The 24,940-nt window shown below is 53.3% G+C and overlaps 1 protein-coding gene across 1 annotated transcript in view; it reads left to right on the forward strand.

Moving 5' to 3' along the window:
- Positions 1–24,940, forward strand: part of SDK1 (sidekick cell adhesion molecule 1) — an 822,147-nt gene that overhangs the window by 793,096 nt on the left and 4,111 nt on the right. The window contains exons 41-45 of the mRNA XM_073791836.1: positions 4,440–4,604; positions 7,593–7,730; positions 7,852–7,968; positions 10,178–10,298; positions 10,676–10,805. Of these exons, the coding sequence (XP_073647937.1) occupies positions 4,440–4,604; positions 7,593–7,730; positions 7,852–7,968; positions 10,178–10,298; positions 10,676–10,805 (671 nt within the window). The remainder of the gene's footprint in view (positions 1–4,439; positions 4,605–7,592; positions 7,731–7,851; positions 7,969–10,177; positions 10,299–10,675; positions 10,806–24,940) is intronic.

Consider the following 24,940-nt stretch of genomic DNA (forward strand, 5'->3'; position numbering starts at 1 on the left):
GCCGGGAGCAGATGTGCCTGGGCGGCAAGGTGCTGGCCCCGCAGGAGAGAAGCTGCCTTGCGCCAAGCGCCGGAAACAAGTGCGGTCGGGGCAGTGACCCGCGTGGACTGGAAGCGCTTGCTCTCCTCGAGGATGTTCAGTATTAGCCGTTCTCCTTCTTTAGTAAACAAATACTGCCACAGGGCGGCCAGGACCCAGAGCTTATATCTTTAAAGGAAAAGCAGCCGGTGGGACGCACGTGCGTGTGTGGACCCTCACGCAGCTTTCCTTCCGAGCCCGGCAGGGATGGAGGTGTGTGACCGGACTGCGGCCTGTCGAGCAGCATTCTGCCACGTGTATTTCTCCACGGTTCCCCCACCTTCATACCTCGAGGTGGCGTTTCCCCAGCAGTGTCACAGTAAGGAGAGGCCGAGAAGGTGCCGGGAGTCCAAGAAGGGGAACCGAGCCCAGCAAGATGCCACGGACACCCCGCCACAGACATCAAGAGGCCCTGGCCTGAAGGTCGACGTGACTCCCAGGAAGGTCGAAGTCCGGGCACCGCCCGCAGGGCTGGTCCTCAGGCCTCTGGCATCGGCCATCCAGGGATGTGGCTTTGGGAAACACGAGCGACTGCTCTCCTCGGGCCAATCACGAGTTCCCCACACGAGGGTGATGTAGGGGTAGGAGCGCCCCCAGTGGGCAGGGAAAGCAGGCTGGGGTCTGCTGAGCACCCGGCGGGGTGAGCTCGCCCGGAGTCTGACAGCCGGCTGAACGCATCCCCAGAAAAGCACGAGGGCCCGCACTCCCCTCAGGTATTGATTGAGAATGTAAGTCTAGGACCGGGGATTACCCTGGTGCGTGGAAAATCAGTTGCGCAAATCTCATTATGCTTAATAGTTCTGTAATGTTATTTCTCCCCCTAATTTGTAGACATGCTTTTCTCCGTCATTGATTTATTGAGATATTTAACAACATAATACAAGCGAGGGAACAATGCACAGTGGAGAGACAGAGCGGAGGCTTCGACAGCCGCCGGGGTTTTCTGCCTGCCGTGATCGCGGTGTGAATGCTAGTGTGGATAGATAGCCCAGGGGACCACAAGTGCAGCCTAAAACGCTGAGGACGCTCATTTTGGAAAGGCAGAATTAAGCAGAATAAAAGTGCGAGCTTCCTTCCGCAGGAAGTTCTCTTGGCGTGACTCCGCCCCTCGCAGCGTTTTTCAGTGTAAAGTAAATCGTGTGTTGCGATTCTGTATCAATATTTTTAAATGTTTTTATGAAAAATGCACATAATTCCTGGAGCTATGACAGAGCGCTTAAAATAAAATGTGGACTTTAGGTGACAGTAGAGGCAGGGGAAGTAATTCTTTTTCCGCAGTAGCAGGAAAGCATTACAGAAACAGTCGTGTAAGAGCCGTCCAGAGAGCCCACTGCAGCAGTGTTCAGGCCTGCTGCAGATGGTCTGGGAATGCCTTTCACACTCTTAAGTCCCTTAATTTCAATGGCTTTAAGCAGTATCCAGTTTCCAAGAGTCTGTATTTTTTCTTCAGTCTCTTTCACAGCATAAAATGATCTGTCTTTTTAGAGGGAAAATATTGCACAGTTTATTCAATGCTTAAAGCCCTTGGCACAGTGAATTGCTCATAGTAAGTGCTAAATTAAATGGTGGTGGTTATTATTTACTGAAAGCTTGCCAGTGCCAGGCCCTGTGAAAGGCTGTGGGGGCACAAAGATGAATGGATGGGAGGACAGATGGAGGGATGGAGGGAGGATGGATGGATGGGTAGATGGAAGGATGCATGGAAGGAGGAAAGGGAAGGGAAAGAGTAAGGAAGGGGAGATGAATCAGGTCAACTGATATTTACTGAACTCTTGAAAAATTCAAGAGCCCAGTGGTGCAAACAGACACGTAAATGTGAAGAAGCGTTCTGGAGGCCCATTGGCAGAAGGGGTGTAGGAGAGGGTCAAGGCTGGCCTCAAAAAGATGAGTCTGAAAGGGTGCAATGAGCTTGTTGATTTTCCTCCATCGCCCCCCTCCCCCATAGGCTTATAAACAGCCCACTGAGAGCAGAAATCTCATCTGATCCCCTGTTGGCTGGAACAGGGCCTGACCGAAGAGGGAGCATTAAGTATTTGTGGATCGAATGCGTGGATGAGTGAGAGGGGGCGGAGGGGAAGGATGCCCGCCACCGCGCCGGGGACTTCAGGCAGAGGGAGTGGCACGTGCAGAGAAAACGCACCCTCCGTGCCTATTATTCCCCGATCTTTCTTGCCAAACCAGAAATAAATCACATATGACAAGCATGAGTGTAAACCTTAATATTTTTAGAAGGAAAAGAAAGGCTTAAGCTGTGACTTGCCATTTGGACATTATTAGTGGTAATGGGTGGCTTGGTGAGAAACTACGATCAATGTGAGTATTTAGAAATAAATAATCAGCGTACTCCCTTTTTGCCTGTACAGAGATTTATGCCTTTCAGGCCTCATTCACATCCATTCCTTCATTAACCTGTGACTACAAGGGCTTAATCGGTGCAAACTCTAAACCCTATGCAAATACAACTTACACACTAGCTGTCTCTTTCTGTTTACTGTGATCCTCTCAAACATATCTGGTGTTCCAGGGTGTGTGATAAGGTTGGTTTCCAGATAACCGCCCCCCACCCCCGTAAAGCTGTCTGCACGTATGTATGCGTATTCAAGTGTGCATGGAGATTCCTCTCCAGATCTCCTGCTGTTTTTAAAAGATCACAAACCTGTGCCTATAAAAGAATTTATAATTCATGAAGGATCACTATTTCAAGTGAACATTTTGGGCCCTGAGCCCACTTTTTACTGAAAGACCTCCTCAGAGATTGGATTTATATTTTATTTTGCAGACACTCACGGAGTGTACTGCTTACTAAGCACTTTATCAATATTAACTTGTTTAACCCTTGCAACACACCTGTGTTGTAGGTGCCCTTTGTTGTCACCGTTTTACAGATGAGGCACAGAGAGGTTAAGTCCTCTCCCTGAGGTCACACAGCTAACGTGCGGTGAGGCAGGCTTCACACCAAGGCTGTCTAGCTTCTTCCTTTTTCTCTGCACCTGATTTTCTGGCTTCAATTTCAATTTTATTAATGTTTTCCTACACGTCAGGGCTTAAAGAAATTCAATATGTATTTTTCTTGTGGTAAAATACATAACATAAAATTGACCATTTTAACCGTTTGTAGGTGTACAGTTCAGTCGCATTAAGTATATCCACGTTGTTGCACAACCATCACCACCGTCCACCTCCAGAACTTGTCCATCTTCCCAAACTGAATCTCTGTCCCCGTCAAACCCTAGCCCCCCATCCCCCTCCCCCGCCCCCTGGCACCCACCCTGCTACTTTCTGTCTCTATGAATTTGCTCTAGGGACCTCCTGTAAGTGGAATCATACGGTATTTATCCTGCTTGTTTCTGACTTACTTACTGAGCATCCTGTCCTTGGGTTCACCCATGTTGTAGCAGGTACCAGAGCTTCCTTCCTTTTTAAGGCTGAATCATACTTCATTGTATGGACGGACCACCTTTTCTTTATCCATTCCTGTGTTGATGGACATCTGCGTTGCCTCCACCTTCTGGCTACTGTGAATAATGCTCTATGAACATAGATGTGTCGGCGCCTGTTCAAAATTCAGTATATTTTTTAAAATTTATACCTGTATTCGGTAGCACCTGGGCATAGATTAAATAACTGCTGGTCTTAGGGCAGGTTTGATGCTGCAGCGCTTCCAAAGGATGCGCGAACTCAAGGGCGGCACTTCGGGAGTTCGGTTTGGCAGGTTAAGGCAGGGTCCCCAGGTGAAGGAACTAGTTGTCCCAGAGCACGTGCACCCCCATGCCAGCTGCCACTCGGCGCCTTCGCCCCGCGAGAGCACACGACCCGTTATCGATGACGGAAAGTTGCGCCGAGCACGCTGCAGCGACCACCCCAGGCGGTGGGGACAGCGTGGCAGCATCACCGCGCGGCTGGCGGCTGGCTGGCACAAGAGGCGTTGTTCAAAGCTTTCCCCTTGACCCGCCGGCGGGATTGTCGTTTCCAGTTAGAAAGCAGTGGGACTGAGAACTCAGGTCAGTGGCTGGTGCGCGCAGGCGCCACTGGGCCAGCGGGTGTCCTCGGTGAGTCTGGAAGGTGGGCTTAGGGACATGCGGCAGGAGGTGGTCGGTAGGCAGCCGGAACCCTACACCAAAGGTGAGATCCAGTCAGAAACCAGAGGCCCAGGGAGCACCGGGGGAAATGCTTCTGCCCAGCTTGCAGCCTTAGCAGAGTCTGGTCACCAGGGGGAGGCCCCTCTCCTGCCTGTGCCCCCGGCCCCCGCAGCTCACCCAGCCTCCGGCTCACATCCGTCCCCAGGGGAGGGAGCTGGGAGCTGAGGGCAGGGTGCGCATCCACGCACAGGCGCCCTGACCTCTGCTCTCGCTGCTCTGCAGATGAAGGCCTGTGGGACATGTTTGTGAAGGACATTCCGCGGGGCGCCACGTCCTACACCGCCAGCCTGGACAAGCTCAGGCAAGGAGTGACCTACGAGTTCCGGGTGGTGGCCGTGAACCAGGTGGGCTACGGGGAGCCCAGCAGCCCCCCTGCTGCCGTGTCAGGTAGGAGCCCTGCGGGAATCCCGGGGCGATGCCCCTCCTTCGGGGGCAGGGAGGGTGACCTGGAGCCATGGTGACGGAAGGAGGGCCGGCGCGCGCCTCGCGAGGAGCTGGGAGGACGGCGCGGGCTCCGCGCGCTCCGCACTCCCAACCACGCTGTGCTCCAGCCGTTCTGAATTCTCCTCTCTCCCTGAGCACCGGAGCCACCCGCTCCAGCCAGGCAGGGTCCCCCCGGGGAGGAGGCTTCCCAGGCAAAGTGGAGCCCAAGACCCTCCATGAGGGGACGCGACCTCACTGTGGAGCCATGGGCTGGTTTTGAAAAGCAAAGCTCGCCCCCAGCAGCCACCGGGGAGTGCGTTAGCCCTTGACACGCGGTTGTGTCCGACGGGGGCCCCGGTGAGCCCTGTGCCTAAAGTGGGAGGTGCCCGCCCCCCGCCCTGCTCTGGGTGGAGCAGAGCACACGGGGAGGCCAGGCTCCCTTTCCCAGAGCTCGAGTGTCAGCGGCGACAGACTCTGTCCTCACCAGTGACGTGGCAAGGCGTGTGGTAGCTGGGGGTCAAAGTGACTGCCCGAAAATCAGGAAGGGCTTCTCGGAGGAGGGAGCCCGGGTCTGGGTCTTGAAGGGTGCAGTGGGGCAGCTGCAGGGAAGGAGAGCCTGGGACGAGGCAGAGGAAGTAGCAGGTGAGGAGCCCAGTGAGGACCAGCGGGCGGGGAGGGGAGGGCAGGTGAGGCTGGGCCCAGGTACGCGTGAGGAGCGGGTCTCCACCCCGCCTGCGCCTTAGGGTCACCCCTCGGGACTGCTTAGGAAACAGCCACGCAGGGCCCCACCCTGGGCGGCAACTGCATCGCCGGGGGCGCAGGTCTGGGCTTGGTGATTGCCTAGCTCCGCCGCGGCCCTTCCGTGCAGCCAGGATCGCGAGCCGGGCTGTAGAGGGGTTGAGTGAGGGCTGGCCACTGGAGGTCATCTGGACAAGGGAGCAGGCCAAGTCCGGGCCAGAAGCCACGAGAGCCTTCCTTCCAATCAAGACAATTCTGTTTCCCTTCCCTGCAGTCGCATTTGTTCAAGCCGCTGACTGCACTTGTTCAGATTGAAAGCATCCTTCATCCTCTCCTGGTCGTGAGTCTGGGGGAAGGGTAGCGTCTTGGGAGCAACATGAATCCCAGGGGCGCTCAGTGAGAGGGGTCGCAGGAAGGACCCGGGCCCCACTCGCTTGTTTAACGAACAGTACGTAGAAAAGTCAAATTTTCCTCGCTTCCTTCATCTTTATTAAGAAAATCGTAAACACACCCCAAAGTAGAGAGAATAGAATAAGGCACCCCCAGCACCCATCACCCCAGTTCAGCAATTCAAGATATGCCTCCCTTGGTCCATGAGCAAGAACTCATTAGAGAGCAATTCCAAACAAACGCACAGAGCTTTCCATGCCACACGCGCGTCGCCGGTGGCAAAGGCTAGTTCCTACGTGAGCACGCGGATCCGGCCCTCGGGGTCACGGGGCGCCGTGGCTGGACCGCTCCTCTGAAATCCGTCGCACCCCCGCGCCGGCCTCGGCTTCCAGCTGGTCGGCAGTCCGCTCCTCTCATGGTTTCGAGAAGCCAGCAGGCCGTCCGTCCCCTGCCGGCACCCCTCAGGCCCCCCTGTGCAGACCGGGGTTGGGGAGCCCGGCCCGGGGCTGGAGTCCTGTAGCCGCCCAGGCCTTTCTGCCCAGGCCTGCTCTGCGCCACTGCCCAGAGGTCGGCTTGGACGTGTTGGCCTTATTAGATGGAAGACTTAACGTACAGCCTGAAATCCAGCTCATGTATTTTGGATTTAAAGTGCTCCCTGGGCTGTTACGTGATCCAGAGCAGACGTCCCCCTCGTTCCCAGGGTGCACACGCTTCGCGTCCACCCAGTGAGGTATTTAGCATAAGGGAGAGGTCTTTTCTGGGGGTTTCTGCTCCTGGGAGCCAGACCTTGGGCTCCACCTGTAATGGGCTTCCTGTTCCGTCCCTCACGTCCGATGCCCTGAAACAGGGAAGCTCGTGGAAGGGACGAGTGGGACCCCAGGGCCATCCGACACCTACCGAGAAGCAATTCCCATTTTTCTCGTCTTAGTAAACAGAATAAAACATGAGGAAGACGATCCTTCTTCAAAGCAACTTTCAAGTGAAACCTTTTCTGTTCGTTCTGGGAAAACGTTATCGAAGGGGGGCCCGTTGTTCGGCTCAGCTTTGCTGGAGGATCGAAATAAATAAAACACAGCCCAGCCTCCGGGGCTGGGGGCCCTGATGCAGCGGAGGAGGCCGACAGGTGGTCAGGCAGGCCCACCCAGCCGGAGGGTGCGAGGAGGTTCCTGGGCAGGTGTGGGAGGGTCCAGTGCTCGGCACGGGCAGGGCTCGGGTCACGGGGTTCCCAGGCTTAGACTGACCGCACCCCGAGGCCAGTAGGGGCAGCACTGAGGCCTTTTAGGAGGGGCCGACTTCCCACCTGAGAACGCTCTCTGTGATGTCAAGGGTTTGAGCACAACGGGAAGAGGCGACACAGTTGAGCAGTGGCTCCGGTGGCCCAGGCGGCGGTGGTGGTGGCCCGGGGGGTGGCAGCGGGGATGGAGGTGGCCGGGGGACTTGGGGGCTGTCTGGGAGGGAAGCCCCAGCACTGGGAGAGACGAGCAAACCCAGGCGCTTTTGTTCCTCCCTCCCTTTAACCCAGACGACATTTGTAAGCAGATGAAATTGAGAGAATATAAACACGATGGCCAGGTCCAGGACAGTGAAGTCTCTGGGCTGGGAGCGGCGGGGGGGTGGTGGGGGAAGGGGGGGACAGGACCCTGGGCCCAAAAGAGACGGTGGAACCAGAGCCTTGTCTCTGGGTCGGTCTGCCCACGACAACCCAGCCCAGGCAGGGGGGTTTACCCTCCCCGTGCCCGGGGCTGCCCCCGAGCCCTCCCCTCCCCCGCTCACGGCAGGGACGGAGCTTCTGTCCCACGTGACCGTGCCCGTGTCGCCCTTCAGCTCAGGTGGAGGCCCCGTTCTACGAGCAGTGGTGGTTCCTCCTGGTGATGGCGCTGTCCAGCCTGCTCGGCATCCTGCTGGTGGCGTTCACCCTGGTCCTGCACGGCCAGAGCAAGAAGTACGGGAGCTGCGGCCCAGGTGGGACGGCGCCTGCCTTTCCCCGTCTCCCCACGGGGGAGCTCTGGAGCTGAAACGTTTGGGGCTTCCCTCCTGGATCCGGGGTGCCCACATCCACATTCCATTTCATTCGATGAAACAGGCACAACAGACATCCCTTCGGAGGCAGCAGGTGCAGGGAAACAGGAGCTCTGGACCTCGGCCACCAGATTCTGTCCCAGCTCCGCCCTCAAGTGGGCCTTTGGGTCATTTGGCCTCTGTGAGTCTGTTTCCTCATCTGCACTGTTGCTCAAATGCAGGAGTATTTTGTTAAGCGATGATTAGAGAGCGGAAAGCGTTAAACAGATGAAAAATCTCACTCCAGTATCGCGAGGACAGTGAGTGGGGCACGTCTCAGGCATTCGGTGTGGCTCGGGGATGGTACAGAATCGTGTCTGTGGCCCAGCGCTTCTCACTAACACAGGGTGAGCACCTGCCTTAGGTCCCGCATCGCAGCTCCGAGCCCTCTGTGGGTCAGAGGGTCCCCGGTGTTCCCAGCACAGCCTGGCGTGGCGTTGCTAAAGGAATCACCGTCAGTAGAGAAATGGACAAACCAACCGCAAAAGGGCCCATACAGTGTGACTCCGTTTACAGAAAGGTCAGGAACGACCTAGTGAATGGATGTTTCTAGAAGGCAGGATGGTGGGTGTTCTTAGTGGAGAAGTATAAGCAGCGAAGGTCCGTGAGGGAACCTCACGGGGTGCTGGGAACACTCTGATACCTCTGTGAAGCGGGGGCCAGCAGATCCCCCGACCCCAGCCCCCAGCACCATTGTCACGGCACCAAAAGGGTTCATCAAACCAGGCACCTAAAGTGCCTGCCATTTGCTTTTGTAACATTAAGCCATTCATCCCTCCAAGAAAGGATTTATTTTTTTCTGTATACATTCACTTCTAACAAGTGTTCGTAAATCAGATTTTATTCCTACGGGATTTACAGAGTATGAATGGCATGTCATTTTACTGAGCTAATGCTATTACAGAATCCTATGTCTGGCGCAGAGAAAATCTCCCCGCTTTCACTCTTCTTCTCCATCTGGGAAACAGACCTGAAAAGTCCGATCTGACCCGCAGCTTCTGATACTCAGCCTCACCCTGGAGCATTCATTTAATGTCATCATTGAAGCCCAGGGGGAAAGAAAACAGAAAAGAAACACTTGTCTACCAGCATGTCCCCCTGCCTGCCCAGGAGACGCACAGAACCTAAACCTTTGCCGCTGCAGCCTCGTTCTAACCCTGCTGCATGATCCTGCTGCCTCGTACGACGTCAGAGTCCCCTTCCGATAACAGTTTCCACCTGCTCGCCTCCCATCAACCCAAATCCCTACTCACAAGCAGCTTCCTCTCTCATTCACCACTCTCTGTGTTCTGCTGGCTTTCCCCCGTTGCACACGAGTAGAACATTAAGGTGAGGCGAGGGCTGTGGGATCCCCAGCAGAGAGGACCCTTGCGGTTCAGAAAGGCTGGTGAATTGTACAGACACACAGGGTGCCCCTGGTGTGTGCTCGGGCAGCGTCCCGGGGGCTGGGATGTAACTAAGAGCGTTATTGTGCGAGCGTAACTGGGTCTGTGCTCCAAGAGTTTATAGTCCGGTAGGAAGACAGACAGATGACCACAGAGAACAAGCCAGCGCAGGAGAAATGCAGACGTGGTGAGGGCACCACGGAGAGAAAAAACACAGGGCGAAGACTTCAGGGTCCAAAAGTTCTCTCTGGTCTCACGACCCTTGAGCTGTGACCTGAAGGAGGGGGTGAGTGATGAGTCAGGAAGATGGCTGGGGGAGGGGCTCCCAAGGTGGGGGAGGGAGAAGGGGGGTAGACCAGCCCGAGCAGAGGGACAGCCGTGAGGACACACCAACTCTCATGCCAAACGAGGTCGGAGCCACCAGGACCTCTTCCTGTCCTCGAGTTACGTGTAACTTTGGCCGGCTAATGTATTTTAGAATATGTTTTGATATGTATTTATAGACTTATTTTAAGTGGTTTTCAGTTACATTCACAGACACCTGTGACCATCATCACCACAGTCAGTTCTGGAGCATTTTCATGGCCGCAGAAAGAAACCCTGCACCCTCTAGCTGTCACCCCTTATACAGTTACTCTCCACTTGCTGTCTTGTCCTATGACTGTGAGGCTTTTATTTTGAAATGTATTGAATCTTTAATGTCCTCAACGGTTTACAGAGTTCACGTATTCTGAGAGCTCTTTAATAAAATACTGATCAAAATACTCGGAGTTTGGTGTCGAGCAGAATAAACACCAAAATGCAAACGGCATTTTGCTGCGGGGTTGACGTGCAGCCTCTCTCCGCAGCCTGACCCTGCCTGTCTGGTGGGCTGACGCAGGCCGGCCGGGCCCTGGGCTCCGTCCAGCAGGCCATCGGGGAGCAGCTTACTGAAGCATCTGTGCTCGTTCCCCCGTCCGGCTTTAGGTAAGAGCATCTCCAACATGGAGGAGTCCGTGACCCTGGACAACGGGGGATTTGCCACCTTGGAGCTCAGCAGCCGCCACCTCAACGTGAAGAACACCTTCTCGAAGAAGAACGGGACCAGGTAGGGCTGCGACAGCTCCAGCCCCCGTGCTGCCTCCACCTGAGGACCCGCTCGGCCGGGCCCACGCCCACGGGCCCCCAGTGGGGCAGCGCCGAGCCGGGGGGGGCAGCGTGTGGGGAGTTAGGGACGTTTTAAAGACATTTCCAGAGACAGAAAAGAAGGGCAGGTCTCAGGGGCAGGGACGCGGTCTCGGGAGACCTCCCGGCCCCAGACGGGGCAGGCGTCTTGCGAAGCTGCAGGGGGGCTGCGAACTGTTTGCATTGGGGGCCAAAATGATGCCAGAGGCGGTGGATTTCTCCCACTCAGCCTCGAAGCAGGCCAGAGGGTGGGTCGGGAGGCCTCAGTGGGGGGGTAACTGGTGTCCCCGTCCCGCCCAGGTCCCCGCCTCGGCCCAGCCCCGGCGGACTACACTACTCAGATGAGGACATCTGCAACAAGTACAACGGTGCCGCGCTGACCGAGGGCGGGACCCTCCAGGAGAAGTCAGGGGACGCCACGGAGTCTGAGGTGGGTGCCTGTTACACGGGGCCCCCGCCCTCCCCAGGGGCCCCGCTTCCCCCACAAGCGCCCCAGTCGGTCTCTCACGTTCACGAACAAAACCAGTTGAAGCAGCCGGTAGAGAGCTGGGGCCCGGTCAGTCCTAGACTGTTTGGTTTCAGCGATGCTGAGCCTTGACAGGGATGAGATTCACCAAGCTCTTTGATGGACGCGCAGGCCCGCCCCACCCCTTGGCATTCATGCTCTAAATCAATATTTAATCTAAGACAAGTCTCACCTTCCTTCTGATCTGAACTCAGGCCTTACTGAGCCCTGAGGCTCCATAGAATGGCGTCCTTTAAATGGTGGCTTGTGTACGCGCTCACGGTGGGACCGGGACAGCAGGGCATGGCAGGGTGGTACAGCTCGCTCCGTCGGCCCCATGTGCTCTGTTCACAAGGACGCCGGGCCCCCCGTCTGTACCGTAGCCGTGGGCACGGGGAAAACAGCAGAAGCAGTGCTGCACACGTTCAGAAGGAACATCTGTCTACGGTTGAGGGGCTGTAGGTTTTCAAGCGAAAAGCTGCAGACGCCGACCTGCCTCTTCCTGATACGGAAGCCGCAGCTTGTACCAAAAGCAGCACATCGGGAAGGGGCAGCTCCGCCGTCCAGCGCGTTCTGGCTCAGCGATTAGAGACAGTCACCAGCACGTGCCTTGATCCGTCCTTGGTTCCTGGGCCTGCCGCGCTTAGACCGTCAGGCCTCGCGGATGGTGTTCACAGTGACCGGGCGTCAGCTGTGCGGGCTGCGCTCTCCACGGTTCCGCGTGTGCTGAGCACTAACTGGGCGCCTGCTCTGGGCCGGGCACGCTCGTTCGACGCTCACACCAGCCCTGCGAGGTAGAGCGGTTCTCGTCCTTGTTCACACAACAAGCCTGAGGCCAAGGTCGCCCCACATGCAGGTGCTGAGGCTGGACGCACACCCACACAGCCAGCCCCCCCGAATGTGTCCAGAGCTTACTGACCCCCGCCCTCACCATCTCCTGCAGCCCAGCTCCCAGGCACCTGTGGCCGTTCCCAGCGCTGTCAGGACTGGATTCATCAGTTCTGGATTCTTTGTTCATGAAAGCATTCTCAGAACGGGCTGATAAGAGGCATTCAATCTGCTGCTCCTCTCACACATGCGGGTGTTTTGAGATTCAGATTTCAGCTGATTTGCGTGGAGGACTATTAAACGCGTGCAGGCACTGAGCTAGGCATATGCACACACGCATACGTGCACACGTACACGCATTCCTAAGTCCATACACGTGGACACACGTGGAGGAAGGAGGCAGGGAGGGAGGACGGCGGGGGGAAGGGAGGAGAGGGACATGGAATCCACAGTACGCCCTGCCAGGAGGTTGTTCGGGTCCTCACGTAATAGATCAGAGCCGAGGCTTGACGAGGCTTTGTGTGTGTGTGTGTGTGGTGCACGGGCCTCTCACCGCCATGGCCTCTCCCGTTGCGGAGCACAGGCTCCGGACGCGCAGGCCCAGCGGACATGTCTCACGGGCCCAGCCGCTCCGTGGCATGTGGGATCTTCCCAGACCGGGGCACAAACCCGTGTCCCCTGCATCGGCAGGCGGACTCTCAACCACTGCGCCACCAGGGAAGCCCTTGACGAGGCTTTAGAACGTCTTCCCCAGACACACACTGATGGGCCTCGGGCTTGCAGTTCCATCTCTCCTGCCAGACCTGCTGTGCAGAGCTGAGCTGTCGTAGCCCCGGGACGTGTGGCTGAGTGAAGGAGGGGCCTTGACAAGCCCTGTGCCTGGAGGAAGGGGTTCCTTCTGTGAGTCCGACAGATGCTTTTTGGTTCAAGAAAGTTGATCAGAGCTGTGGATGCTCTCTCCACCCAGGATTTTCACCTTGAATCTGGGGCTCCAGGCCCCCCTGAAGCCTGTGGTAGTCGCCTCCAGTGAAGGCCCCGTGGAGTCCAGGCTAAGAACTCGCACGTCTGGGCTCTCTGTGTGCTCCTGAGTTCTCAGGTAGATAGGATGAGGCCCATCTTTCTTCCAGAATTCTGTGCTCCATAATCTTGCTGGGTCCCGACGTTGACCCTTATGATTTGGGAGAGTTGTAGGCAGATGCGTGGGATCCCAACAGAGGGATCTTGGGAGTGCCAGCTCCAATGGGAGCACTTCCTTTGAACCACATCTTTTAAACAACCAGACTGAGATGTAATTCACATACCACACAAGTCACCCGTTCGCCATATTGGTTATTTAGGGGTGTGTGTGTTTTAGTTTCCTCAGATTTATGAGCTTCTCAAATCTTCTTCTGTTACTGATTTTTAATTTTATTCCATTGTGGTCAAAGAACATACTTTGTATATTTTCAGTCCTTTCACATGTATTGAGCCCTGTTTGATGGCATAGCATCTGGTCTGTGCTGCAAGAATTCACTTGAAAAGGTGTGTTGCTCTGCTGTTGCTGTGTGGTGAGTTTCGTGTGTGTCTGTTTTGCCTGGTTGATTTGTAGTGCTGTTCAAGTCTTCTACACTCTTATCTTCTGCCATCTGCTGTACTGAAGTCTCCAACTATCATTGTTAACATTGTCTATTTCTCACTTCATTTCTGTCAGTTTTAATTTCATGTATTTGCAGGCTCTGTTTCTAGGTGCATATATGTTTATAACTGTTGTATCTTCATGATGGATAGACCCTTTTTATTAGTACAGAGTGTCCCTCATTGTCTCTAGTAACAATTTTGTCTTAAAGTCTATTTGGTCTGATATTAGTACAGCCAACTCCAGTTCTCTTTTGGTTCCCGTTCACATAGTGTATCACTTCCATCCTTTCACTTTCAACCTATTTGAATCTTTGCATCTAAAATGTGTCTCTTGCACGCAGCATATAGTTGGATCATGTTATTTTATTCATTCTGCCAATCTCTACCTGTTCACCAGGTTGTTTAATCCATTCACATTTAATGTAATTACTGCTAAGGCAGAATTTACCTCTGCCATTTTGGTGTTTGCCTTCTATAAGTCTCATATCTCTATTTCTCTCTTTTTCCTTTGCTGTCGTCTTCTCTTTTGAGTGGGTATTTTCTAGTGTACCATTTATAGTGATTGCCCTAGTATCAGTATTTGCTTCAGATTTATACTAAATCTCTATATTTCTGTATAGATCCATTCCCTCCTCCCCTCTTTGTGTTATTATTATACATATTAAGTCCATATATGTGGCAACCCCAAGAATGCATTTTTATAGGTATCCTTTGATAGAATTTTATGTCTTTTAAAGAAGTTGAGAGAAGAAAGGTGAGCAAGTATCTATTTAGAGTTTACCATTTTAACCTTTTTATTTACTATTTCTGGTTCTCTTCATTTCTTTATGCCTCTTTGCACAGCTATTGTTAAGTATGTTACATTCCTATATATTATAGGCCCAACAATACAATTATATACATATTATTTTATGAAATTCCTATTTAAATCAGATAAGAGAAGAAAGGAGAACAAATAGGTAATTATACTGTCTTTCGTAATTCCCTATGTAATCACCTTTGTTGGTGCTTTTTGTTTTTTCATGTGGATTTGAATTACTCTCTGGTGTCACTTGCTTTCGACCTGACAATCTTCCTTTAGTGTTTCCTGTGAGGCAGGTCAGCTAGCAATGAATTTTCCTGTTTTTGTTTATCTCAGAATGTCTTTATTTCACCTTCATTTTCAAAATAGTTTGTTGAATGTAAGATTCTTGGTTGACAGTTTTCTTTCAACACTTTGAATGTGTGACCCCATTGTCTTCTGTCCTCCATTTTTTCTGATTAGAAGTCAGCTGTTAATATTATTTGAGTTCGGTTGTTCTGGTTAAGTCATTTTTCTCTTGCTGACTTCAAGAGTTTCCTTCTGTCTTTGTCTTTCAGAATTTTAACTATGATGTGTCTGGGTGTGAATCTTGTTCCGTTTATCTTACTTGTGGTTTATTGAGCTTGTCAGGTGTGTAGACTTTTTTTTACCAAGTTTGGGGTGTTTTAAGTCATTACTTCCAGTATTTTCTCTGCTTCTTTCTTTCTCTTCTCATCCTGGTACTCTCACTGTGCTTATGTTGGTACACTCGGTGTATTCTCACATTTGGTGGGTGCTCTGTTCTTTTTTTTTTTTCTTATTCTTTTTTCTGTTTGTTTTTCAGATTGCATAATCTCTATCATTCTATCTTAAAGTGCACTGAGCCTTTCCTCTGTCAGCTCAAATCTACCATTGAGTCCCCCTAGTGAATTTTTAAATTTTGGTTATGGTATTTTTCAACTCTAGAACTTCTCATTAGGTTCTTTTTAAGTCATTTCTGTCTCTTTATTGATATTCTCTACTTGGTGTGGTAGTGTCAGCATACTTTAATTCTTTACACATGGTCTCCTTCAGTTCTTTGTTAAAGTCCCCTACTATGAATGTGTTACTGTCGATTTCCCCTTTTATGGCTGTTAGTATTTGCCTTATGTATTGAAGTGCTCCTGTGTTGGGTGCATAAATATTTACAATTGTTATATCTTCTTCTTGGATTGATCCCTTGATCATTATGTAGTGTCCTTCTTTGTCTCTTGTAATAGTCTTTATCTTAAAGTCTATTTTGTCTGATATGAGAATTGCTACTCCAGCTTTCTTCTGATTTCTATTTGCATGGAATATCTTTTTCCATCCCCTCACTTTCAGTCTGTATGTGTGCCTAGGTCTGAAGTGGTCTTGTTTTTGTATCCATTCAGCCAGTCTGTGTCTTTTGGTGGGAGCATTTAATCCATTTACATTTAAGGTAATTATTGATATGTATGTTCCTATTCCCATTTACTTAATTGTTTTGGGTTTGTCATTGTAGGTCTTTTCCTTCTCTTGTGTTTCTTGCCTAGAGAAGTTCCTTTAGCATTTGTTGTAAAGCTGGTTTGGTAGTGCTGAACTCTCAGCTTTTTCTTGTCTGTGAAGGTTTTAATTTCTCCATCAAATCTGAATGAGATCCTTGCTGGGTAGAGTAATCTTGGTTGTAGGTTTTTCTCCTTCATCACTTTAAATATGTCCTGCCACTCCCTTCTGGCTTGCAGAGTTTCTGCTGAAAGATCAGCTGTTAACCTTATGGAGAGTCCCTTGTGTGTTATTTGTTGTTTTTCCCTTGCTGCTTTTAATATGTTTTCTTTGTATTTAATTTTTGATAGTTTGATTAATATGTGTCTTGGCATGTTTCTCCTTGGATTTATCCTGTATGGGACTCTCTGCGCTTCCTGGACTTGATTAACTATTTCCTTTCCCATATTAGGGAAGTTTTCAACTATAATCTCTTCAAATATTTTCTCAGTCCCTTTCTTTTTCTCTTCTTCTTCTGGGACCCCTATAATTCAAATGTTGGTACATTTAATGTCCCAGAGGTCTCTGAGACTGTCCTCAGTTCTTTTCATTCTTTTTTCTTTATTCTGCTCTGCAGTAATTATTTCCACTATTTTATCTTCCAGGTCACTTATCCGTTCTTCTGCCTCAGTTATTCCACTATTGATCCCTTCTAGAGTATTTTTAATTTCATTTATTGTGTTGTTCATCATTGCTTGCTTCCTCTTTAGATCTTCTAGGTCCTTGTTAAATGTTTCTTGCATTTTCTCTATTCTATTTCCAAGATTTTGGATCATCTTTACTATCATTATTCTGAATTCTTTTTCAGGTAGACTGCCTATTTCCTCTTCATTTGTTAGGTCTGGTGGATTTTTACCTTGCTCCTTCATCTGCTGTGTGTTTTTCTGTCTTTTCATTTTGCTTATCCTACTGTGTTTGGGGTCTCCTTTTCGCAGGCTGCAGGTTCATAGTTCCCATTGTTTTTGGTGTCTGTCCCCAGTGGCTAAAGTTGGTTCAGTGGGTTGTGTAGGCTTCCTGGTGGAGGGGACTAGTGCCTGTGTTCTGGTGGATGAGGCTGGATCTTGTCTTTCTGGTGGGCAGGTCCACGTCTGGTGGTGTGTTTTGGGGTGTCTGTAGCCTTATTATGATTTTAGGCAGCCTCTCTGCTAATGGATGGGGCTGTGTTCCTGTCTTGCTAGTTGTTTGGCATAGGGTGTCCAGCACTGTAGCTTGCTGGTTGTTGAGTGAAGCTGGGTGCTGGCGGTGAGATGGAGATCTCTGGGAGATTTTCGCCATTTGATATTACATGGAGCTGGGAGGTCTCTTGTGGACCAGTGTCCTAAAGTTGGCTCTCCCACCTCACAGGCACAGCAGTGACTCCTGGCTTGACCACCAAGAGCCTTTCATCCACAAGGCTCAGAATAAAAGGGAGAAAAAATAGAATAGAAAAGAAAGAAAGGAAGGAAGGAAGAGAATAAAATAAAATAAAGTTATTAAAATAAAAAATAATTATTAGGATGGGGTTAAAGGAGCCGCTGATTGGGGGCTCTGGCTCACTCAGGCCAGGGGGGAGGGAGGGGCACGGAGTGCGGGACGAGCCTGCGGCGGCAGAGGTCGGCATGACGTCGCACCAGCCTGAGGCGTGCCGTGCGTTCTCCCGGAGGAGTTGACCCTGGATCCCGGGACCCTGGCAGTGGCGGGCTGCACAGGCTCCCCGGAAGGGAGTTGTGGATCATGACCTGTGCTCGCACACAGGCCCCTTGGGGGCGGCAGCAGCAGCCTTAGCGTCTCATGCCCGTCTCTGGGATCCGCGCTTTTAGCCGCGGCTCGCGCCCGTCTCTGGAGCTCCTTTAAGCAGCGCTCTGAATCCCCTCTCCTCGCGCACCAGGAAACAAAGAGGGAAGAAAAAGTCTCTTGCCTCTTTGGCAGGTCCAGACTTTTCCCCTGACTCCCTCCCGGCCAGCCGTGGCGCACTAACCCCCTGCAGGCTGTGTTCACGCCGCCAACCCTAGTCCTCTCCCTGCACTCCGACCGAAGCCCGAGCCTCAGCTCCCAGCCCCGCCCGCCCTGGCGGGTGAGCAGACAAGCCTCTCGGCCTGGTGAGTGCCGGTCGGCCCTGATCCTCTGTGCGGGAATCTCTCTGCTTTGCCCTCCACACCCCTGTTGTTGTGCTCTCCTCCGCGGCTCCGAAGCTTCACCCCTCCTGCACCCGCAGTCTCCACCCAAGAAGGGGCTTCCTAGTGTGTGTAAACCTTTCCTCCTTCACAGCTCCCTCCCACTGGTGCAGGTCCCGTCCCTATCCTTTTGCCTCTGTTTTTTCTTTTTTCTTTTGCCCTACCCAGGTACGTGGGGAGTTTCTTGCCTTTTGGGAGGTCTGAGGTCTTCTGCCAGCGTTCAGTAGGTATTCTGTAGGAGTTGCTCCACGTGTAGATGTATTTCTGGTGTATCTGTGGGGAGGAAGGTGATCGCGTCCTACTCTTCCGCCATTTTCTCTCGAAAACCTCCTTCAGTTCTTTGAACATATTATAATAGCTACTTTCAAAGTCTTTGCCAATATTTGGGGCTCCCCAGAGGCTGCCTGCTTTCTTTCCTCTGTATGGATCACACGTTCCTGTTTTTGGAAAACAGCTCACTTTCAATACTATATCGTATCAACTCAGAATACTGATATTCAGCCCCCGCTGGTTGTGGTCATTGTTGTTCGCTTATCTGCTTATTTGTTTAGTGACTTGCCTGGACCAGTTCAGGGACGTCCGTTTCCTCAGCAGTGTATACCCTCCGATGTCACCCCTCAGAGCTGCAGCCTTGGGCACACGTGCAGTTTCCCTGACAACCAGGGATGACCGGTCTTAGCCAGGGTCCCCTTGTCTCTCGTTCTTGCCTCCCTATTAGGATTCTGGGTTGTCTCCCACCACGGGTATCACACCCAGCTGTTAACCTCCACTACCTGCTAGCTCTATCATTTTTGACAAAGCTCCAGGGTATAAATTACCCCAGAGTTTGATCCAGTTACAGCCCAGCCCTTTTGCAGTGGCAGGATGTTGTTAACCTTTGAATTTTTCTCTAACCCCCGAGAGGGCTCTCCTTCGCTGTGTCTTTGCCTGGTTCTCGCTGCTAAACTTCTTGGCCGGTTTATTATTACTTCACTTGTTGCTATCGTGGAGCTGCCAGTTTCCTCTCAATTTCTCACCCGTGTGGTCGCTATTGTTTCCAACAATGCCCTTAGGCCTGCTCTGGTCCAAATACAGACATTCCCCTCGGGCAGAGCAGGGGAGCTCTCTATTCTTAAGGACTGACTCTCCCCCTAGCAGGACCTCTGTGTCACAACACCAAAGCTGGAGTGGGGCCAACAGCCCTCTTCTCCATAGTGACGCACTTGCTGAACCAGTGGGGTGCTGGGTGGAGACGGCAGCCCCTGGTCATCTGGGCAGTGTGGAACTTCTTCCGTCCTGGCCGGCTGGGGTGGGGGCGATCAGGGCTCAGTATTCTCGACCTGCTGTGCCTGACGCACATCGTCCAGCCTCCCAGCGAAGGCTGCGTGAGGGAAGGAAGCCCAGTTCTCTTGGCCATACCTGCCTGGCATAGAGTTCTGCACTGTGGAGCTGGGGGCGGGCAGTTGGATGAGAAATGCCGGCAGCTTCCTGCTCCAGGTCGAACCAAATTGCTGGACTAGGGGCTGGGTCTTCTTGGCCACATGAGCTCAGAGTGGAGCTTCTGTCACCCTGGGCTGAGGGGTGGGGGGTGGGGGGGCAAATCATAGGTCAAGTGGCTCAGACACTTGCTGGTTTTAGTGATTTTAGATTTTCTGCAGTAAGTCTTCCCCCCTTTGCTATATGCCCTTGGCACCAATTCCAGGGACTCTAAACATTTATAAGATCATTTTCCCCAGTTAAATCATTGTTCCACTAGGGAGAGGACCTGCTGGCTCCTGTGACCGTCCTGGAAGGATCTTTGTATTGATGATTGGTTGACTGGGGCGGGGTCTCCTGACCTCCCTTCCTGTCCACCCGCTCCTCCAGAGCCAGAAACCCTATGAGGTCTTGGCCGGAAGAGCTCTTTTGCAAAGCTAATATCTCACTAAAAAAAAATAGTGATGCCATCCTTTTCTCCCAATTTTCAGAAATATTGCTCAAGTGAAAATTCTAAGAATCCGTTCACAGGTGCACACCAACCTGACTGATCAGAGTTGCTCTGAATTAGGCCATCAGCGTCACATGACACGTGCTGTGGCTCTCTGTGTACCTCTGTTTAGGAAAAAGAGGCTCTGTCTCTGTCTTATCGCACAGATGCTTCTGAATTACATCAGGGCTACTGTTCAAATCGCATCTTAAAAATTGTTTTCGAAATCCAAGGAAACAGTTTTCAAGATCTCTCCTCCAACCAACTTAGACCAACCCCCTCCTGCTTAATTAATTCCCTAATAATGTTTGAGCCTTTCATCTCACCCATATAGTGCCCACAGTGCTGAGATTATCTCTATTAGCAGCTTGCCAGGCGTCCATGCACCTTTAGAAACTCTCACAGCCCGTCTGCCAGCACATCCAATCACAGGCTGGCCTTCTACGGTTTCCTGGGAAACCAACACACAACGCTATTTCATTATCACACAGGAAACTTAAAAAGAAGACCCTGCAGTGTTTCCTTTGTGTCAATAATTCTAAATCACTAAAATACATCCTCATGAAAAAATAATAATGTCATATAAACAAAAAGCAGGGCAGGCAGCAGAAGGATGAATGGCGTTTTAATTCAGTGCCTTCTTGTGAAGGCAAAGGCAAGACCTGAGCAGGAGCCAGGAGGCCCCGCCCCCGCCCCCGCCCTCCCCCCCCCCGCCCCTGCCCCCACCCTCGTGTGTCATGAGACCTGGGTACGCTCTCACTCTCCCTAAATGAACAGGAAGAAGCTAAAGGAGCAGCTCTTAGTCTCTCCTCTCCTTTCTGCACCATGGTTTTGATCTCTCACAGTGGCGTTTGGGACCACTCGGCTGGACCTGCAGCCCTGCTGCTCAAGGCTGCCAGCCGCCCAGCTTGGTCCCCACATGAAGCACTCTGCTCTTCAGATGCAGTGGGAAAAACCCCAGGGCAGGTTCTGACTGGCTCAGCTCAAGCCGCACGCCCACCCATTAGCCAGTCACTGCTTTCTGAGGGTCAAGCCCTTCAGCCCATGTCACAGGGAAAGGTGGGACAAGGGTCACTTCCTTCAAAGGGTCACACTTCAGACGCAAACACTGGGACATCACTGTGAGCTGGACAGCCGACCCCGACTGTCTCCTGCCAGGGCCTCTTAGTGCCCACATTTGTCACAGGCCTAGAGGACACATAGCTACTAGAGGTCTCCAGTGGAACTACATTTTGTTAATCACGTGGACATACACATGAGTGTGGGACACGTGATGTGTTCATTCCCGAAGCAGCGCTGGACATACTCTGAGAAGTGCTGGCTCCCGCAGGAACGCAGAGCCCCCTTCCAGGCCGCCCCTCGTCCCTCGGTGACTGTGAACCCGGCTTCCCCACATCCTGAACAGCTGCAGGAGGGGGGACAAGGGTAGAAAGAGGGGAGAGAAGTGCCCCGGGACACCCCCTGGGTGTGGGACGTGTTTATAAAACGAGTGACCGCCGCATATGATGGCCTTTCCATCACTGGAGAGACCTGGTGTGAGACCCACCCATGGAAGTGTCTCTAACCTTTTATACAGCTGGGGTTGAAGGCGGCCCCGAAGGGTTACTGAGAAGCCTCTGTCTCTGCCACCTGGGCTGCGATGCCAGAGCTGGGTCTGCCCCCACTCTGTCCCCAGCCAGTATGACCCTGACATGGTCACTGCCTCTGTGGGCCTCCATTCTCTCCAACACAAAATGAGATGGAACCCAATCGCGACTTCTCACATTCGTCCTCACGTGGTTGGGACGGTGGGTGGGGAGGACCCCAAACACTGAAGGGTGAAATCTTGAATCTTAACGTTCAGTCTTCAGCTCATCATAAACCCTGACCCCGTCTGTGAAACCAGGAGCCATATTGCTGTCGTCCAATCCTGAACATTCCGTGAATTCCTCGTGAGGAAAGAGGGCTTCGGTGTCTTCCTTCCCCTGAGCTTCAGGAAATTTAGAACCAAAATCAGTGTCTGAAGAAGTGACAGACCCAACTCAGGGACTGATAACAGATTCCTCAGCTTCTCTCCACGAGCTCTGTCCTCCTTTCTCTGAGTTTACACAGAGCTTGGCCTCGTAAGCCCCTCAAGGCCTCTAGAAAACAGATGAAGATGAATCTTAACCACCCGCCACCCATGCAGGTGCCTGACCTCTTATCTGAAAAAGATGCACTTTCGAGAACTGCGCGTTTCTCAGGTTGGGGCCGAGTCCCGTATCGGGTCACATCCCCAGCGGGGCCGGGGGGCACTCTCGCGGAACCCACTCGTGTTTCTGCAGCAACCCCTGAGGACATCCACACCGGACGGCCTCCCAGCAGTTCAGCTCGGGGTCCGCGGCACTTGAGCTCGACGCAGGTCAGGCTCTGCCTCCAAACAAGTTGCAAAAACAGCCTTTGGTTTTCAGAGCATCACGGGCTTGGGACTGACGACTAGGGGGTGGTGAGCCTGTTCAGCTGCTGTGCAGGAGGGGCTTGGGGCCGGGAACCCCGAGGCCTGGGTGGCCAGGCTCAGGGGAGGCTCCCACGCCGCCCAGGGCCCACACAGCCCTTTTTCATCCATAAGCCGGGATCCTCACTCCCGCCTCGCAGGGTCATGGTGCAGCGACAGAGGTGGCACGAGGCTACTCTGTTGTGAGCAGTGTCCACAGGAAAGAGGCTGTGCTGCCTCTCGGCATCACTGTCCAGTGACGGAGGAGCTGTCCTCCCTCTGGGACATGTTGGGAGGGCGCTTTTGTCAGCCCCCGTTTCCAGGAGCTCTGCCTCAGCCATGTATGATGTCACAACACAGATGGTTTACATTTAACGTCCTGAGAATTCCCAGATCTGTGACTCACCGTTGCTACTTTATGTAAATATTCCATTTAGAGCGAGGGTTTCAGTCTGTGTCTGAAAAAATCCCAGAAGTCTCTGGCTCCACCGTATGCACACGAGGGGTGTCTGCACAGCCAAGAGGCCGCCCGCTCTCACAGCACAGAATGCTGCTCCCCAGGTGAAGGCCGGAAGGCGACTGTCCCCTCCTCCCCTGCCCGCACCCCAGCCTGGCCACTGCTCAGAATCCTCCCAGAGCCTCCAGGGAATACACGTTCCAGGGCCCCATCCCAGACCCACTGAGTCAGGAGAGCAGAGCGGGAGCCGCCGCCCAAGAAGCTGTGCTCTTCCAAGACTTCCCCGGAGATTCTGAGCCAGCATTAGGGGGACACTCAGTCCTTTATACCACCCAGGCCTCCGTCACCCTGCGGGGAGAGGAAAAAGGGCAGGTGTGACTGAACCCTTGACGGCTCGGCCCTGGAGCCCAGCGGGGAGGCGCCCTGCCCGTGGGCGGCTGGAGTGTGAGGGACCAGCCAGTCACCCGCCCACTGCCCACGGCGACCTTCACCTGGCAGGGTGCCCCGCGAGGGGAGGGGCTTACTCGGCCACGATTCCTGTCCCCTCCCTGAACTTGAAAGGCCGGAAGCCACCGTGCCTGCAGACCCATTTTTGGCACATGGAAGGTGGCCTCTGTGAGGTCCGGGGTAGCAGGCGCGGGGAGGAACCCCTGTGCTTTCAGGGTCTGGGGAGCGTCTTGGGTGCGGGTCCTCACAGCAGAGCCCGGCCAGCCTGGGTACCATCCCCACCCACCAGGGGGCAGGAAGCTCCCAGGAGTCAGGGGAGGGGCCCTGGGACCGCCTGGCAGGTCTGGGACAGGGGAACCGGGAGCCCTCCCTGCTCTGGGAAAACACTTCGGCCTCCACTGTCTGGATCAGCCGACCTTCCAGCACTGAAAATCCACTCCCAAGACCACACAGTACACGGCACAGAGTTTTACTTCAAGAAAATGAACATAGAAACGGTGCGGGCTAAATGCTCTTACTAGAAACTGCTGCTTTGTTTTGTAGAAAGAAAAGGGGGGAAAGACCCTCAGAGGGACTGATCTTGAGCCGTCAATGGGTGGCCCACTTCCTCCACCAGCTGCTCGGGGGCCGCATGGTGAGGGGTCAGGTCCCTCAGTGCCTGGAGAGGGAGGGGCCCGTAGCACTTCAGACACCACGACACCACGTTCATTTACGGTGTCCTTTCTTGGCAACCTCCCCTCGGAGATCGGCATGGACGTGACATTCCCTGGAAATGTGTGTCCCATGAAGGACAGACCTCCTCCTCACCCCTTCTCAAGCTCAGGATGGGATCCCATTGGTCTGTGGGAGCCTGCGTCACGGTCTTGGGCAGGCTATGGCCCCTAGGCCTTCCACATTCCCGTGCTCTTCTGTACTCTGCACTGCGAGGATACACACCATCCCCTTGAGGCTGTGTAGACCTCTCCTGGGTGGGAGATGGGGTGTAGACCTCTCCTGGGTGGGAGTGCTGTGTAGACCTCTCCTGGGTGGGAGATGGAGTGTAGACCTCTCCTTGGGTGGGAGATGGGGTGTAGACCTCTCCTTGGGTGGGAGATGGGGTGTAGACCTCTCCTTGGGTGGGAGATGGGGTGTAGACCTCTCCTGGGTGGGAGATGGAGTGTAGACCTCTCCTTGGGTGGGAGATGGGGTGTAGACCTCTCCTGGGTGGGAGATGGGGTGTAGACCTCTCCTTGGGTGGGAGATGGGGTGTAGACCTCTCCTTGGGTGGGAGATGGGGTGTAGACCTCTCCTTGGGTGGGAGATGGGGTGTAGACCTCTCCTGGGTGGGAGATGGAGTGTAGACCTCTCCTTGGGTGGGAGATGGGGTGTAGACCTCTCCTTGGGTGGGAGATGGGGTGTAGACCTCTCCTGGGTGGGAGATGGAGTGTAGACCTCTCCTGGGTGGGAGATGGGGTGTAGACCTCTCCTGGGTGGGAGATGGGGTGTAGACCTCTCCTTGGGTGGGAGATGGGGTGTAGACCTCTCCTTGGGTGGGAGATGGGGTGTAGACCTCTCCTTGGGTGGGAGATGGGGTGTAGACCTCTCCTGGGTGGGAGATGGAGTGTAGACCTCTCCTTGGGTGGGAGATGGAGTGTAGACCTCTCCTTGGGTGGGAGATGGGGTGTAGACCTCTCCTGGGTGGGAGATGGAGTGTAGACCTCTCCTGGGTGGGAGATGGGGTGTAGACCTCTCCTGGGTGGGAGATGGAGTGTAGACCTCTCCTTGGGCGGGAGATGGGGTGTAGACCTCTCCTTGGGCGGGAGATGGGGTGTAGACCTCTCCTTGGGCGGGAGATGGGG

Source organism: Tursiops truncatus, chromosome 15 (assembly GCF_011762595.2).
Source record: "Tursiops truncatus isolate mTurTru1 chromosome 15, mTurTru1.mat.Y, whole genome shotgun sequence".
Lineage (NCBI taxonomy): Eukaryota > Metazoa > Chordata > Mammalia > Artiodactyla > Delphinidae > Tursiops > Tursiops truncatus.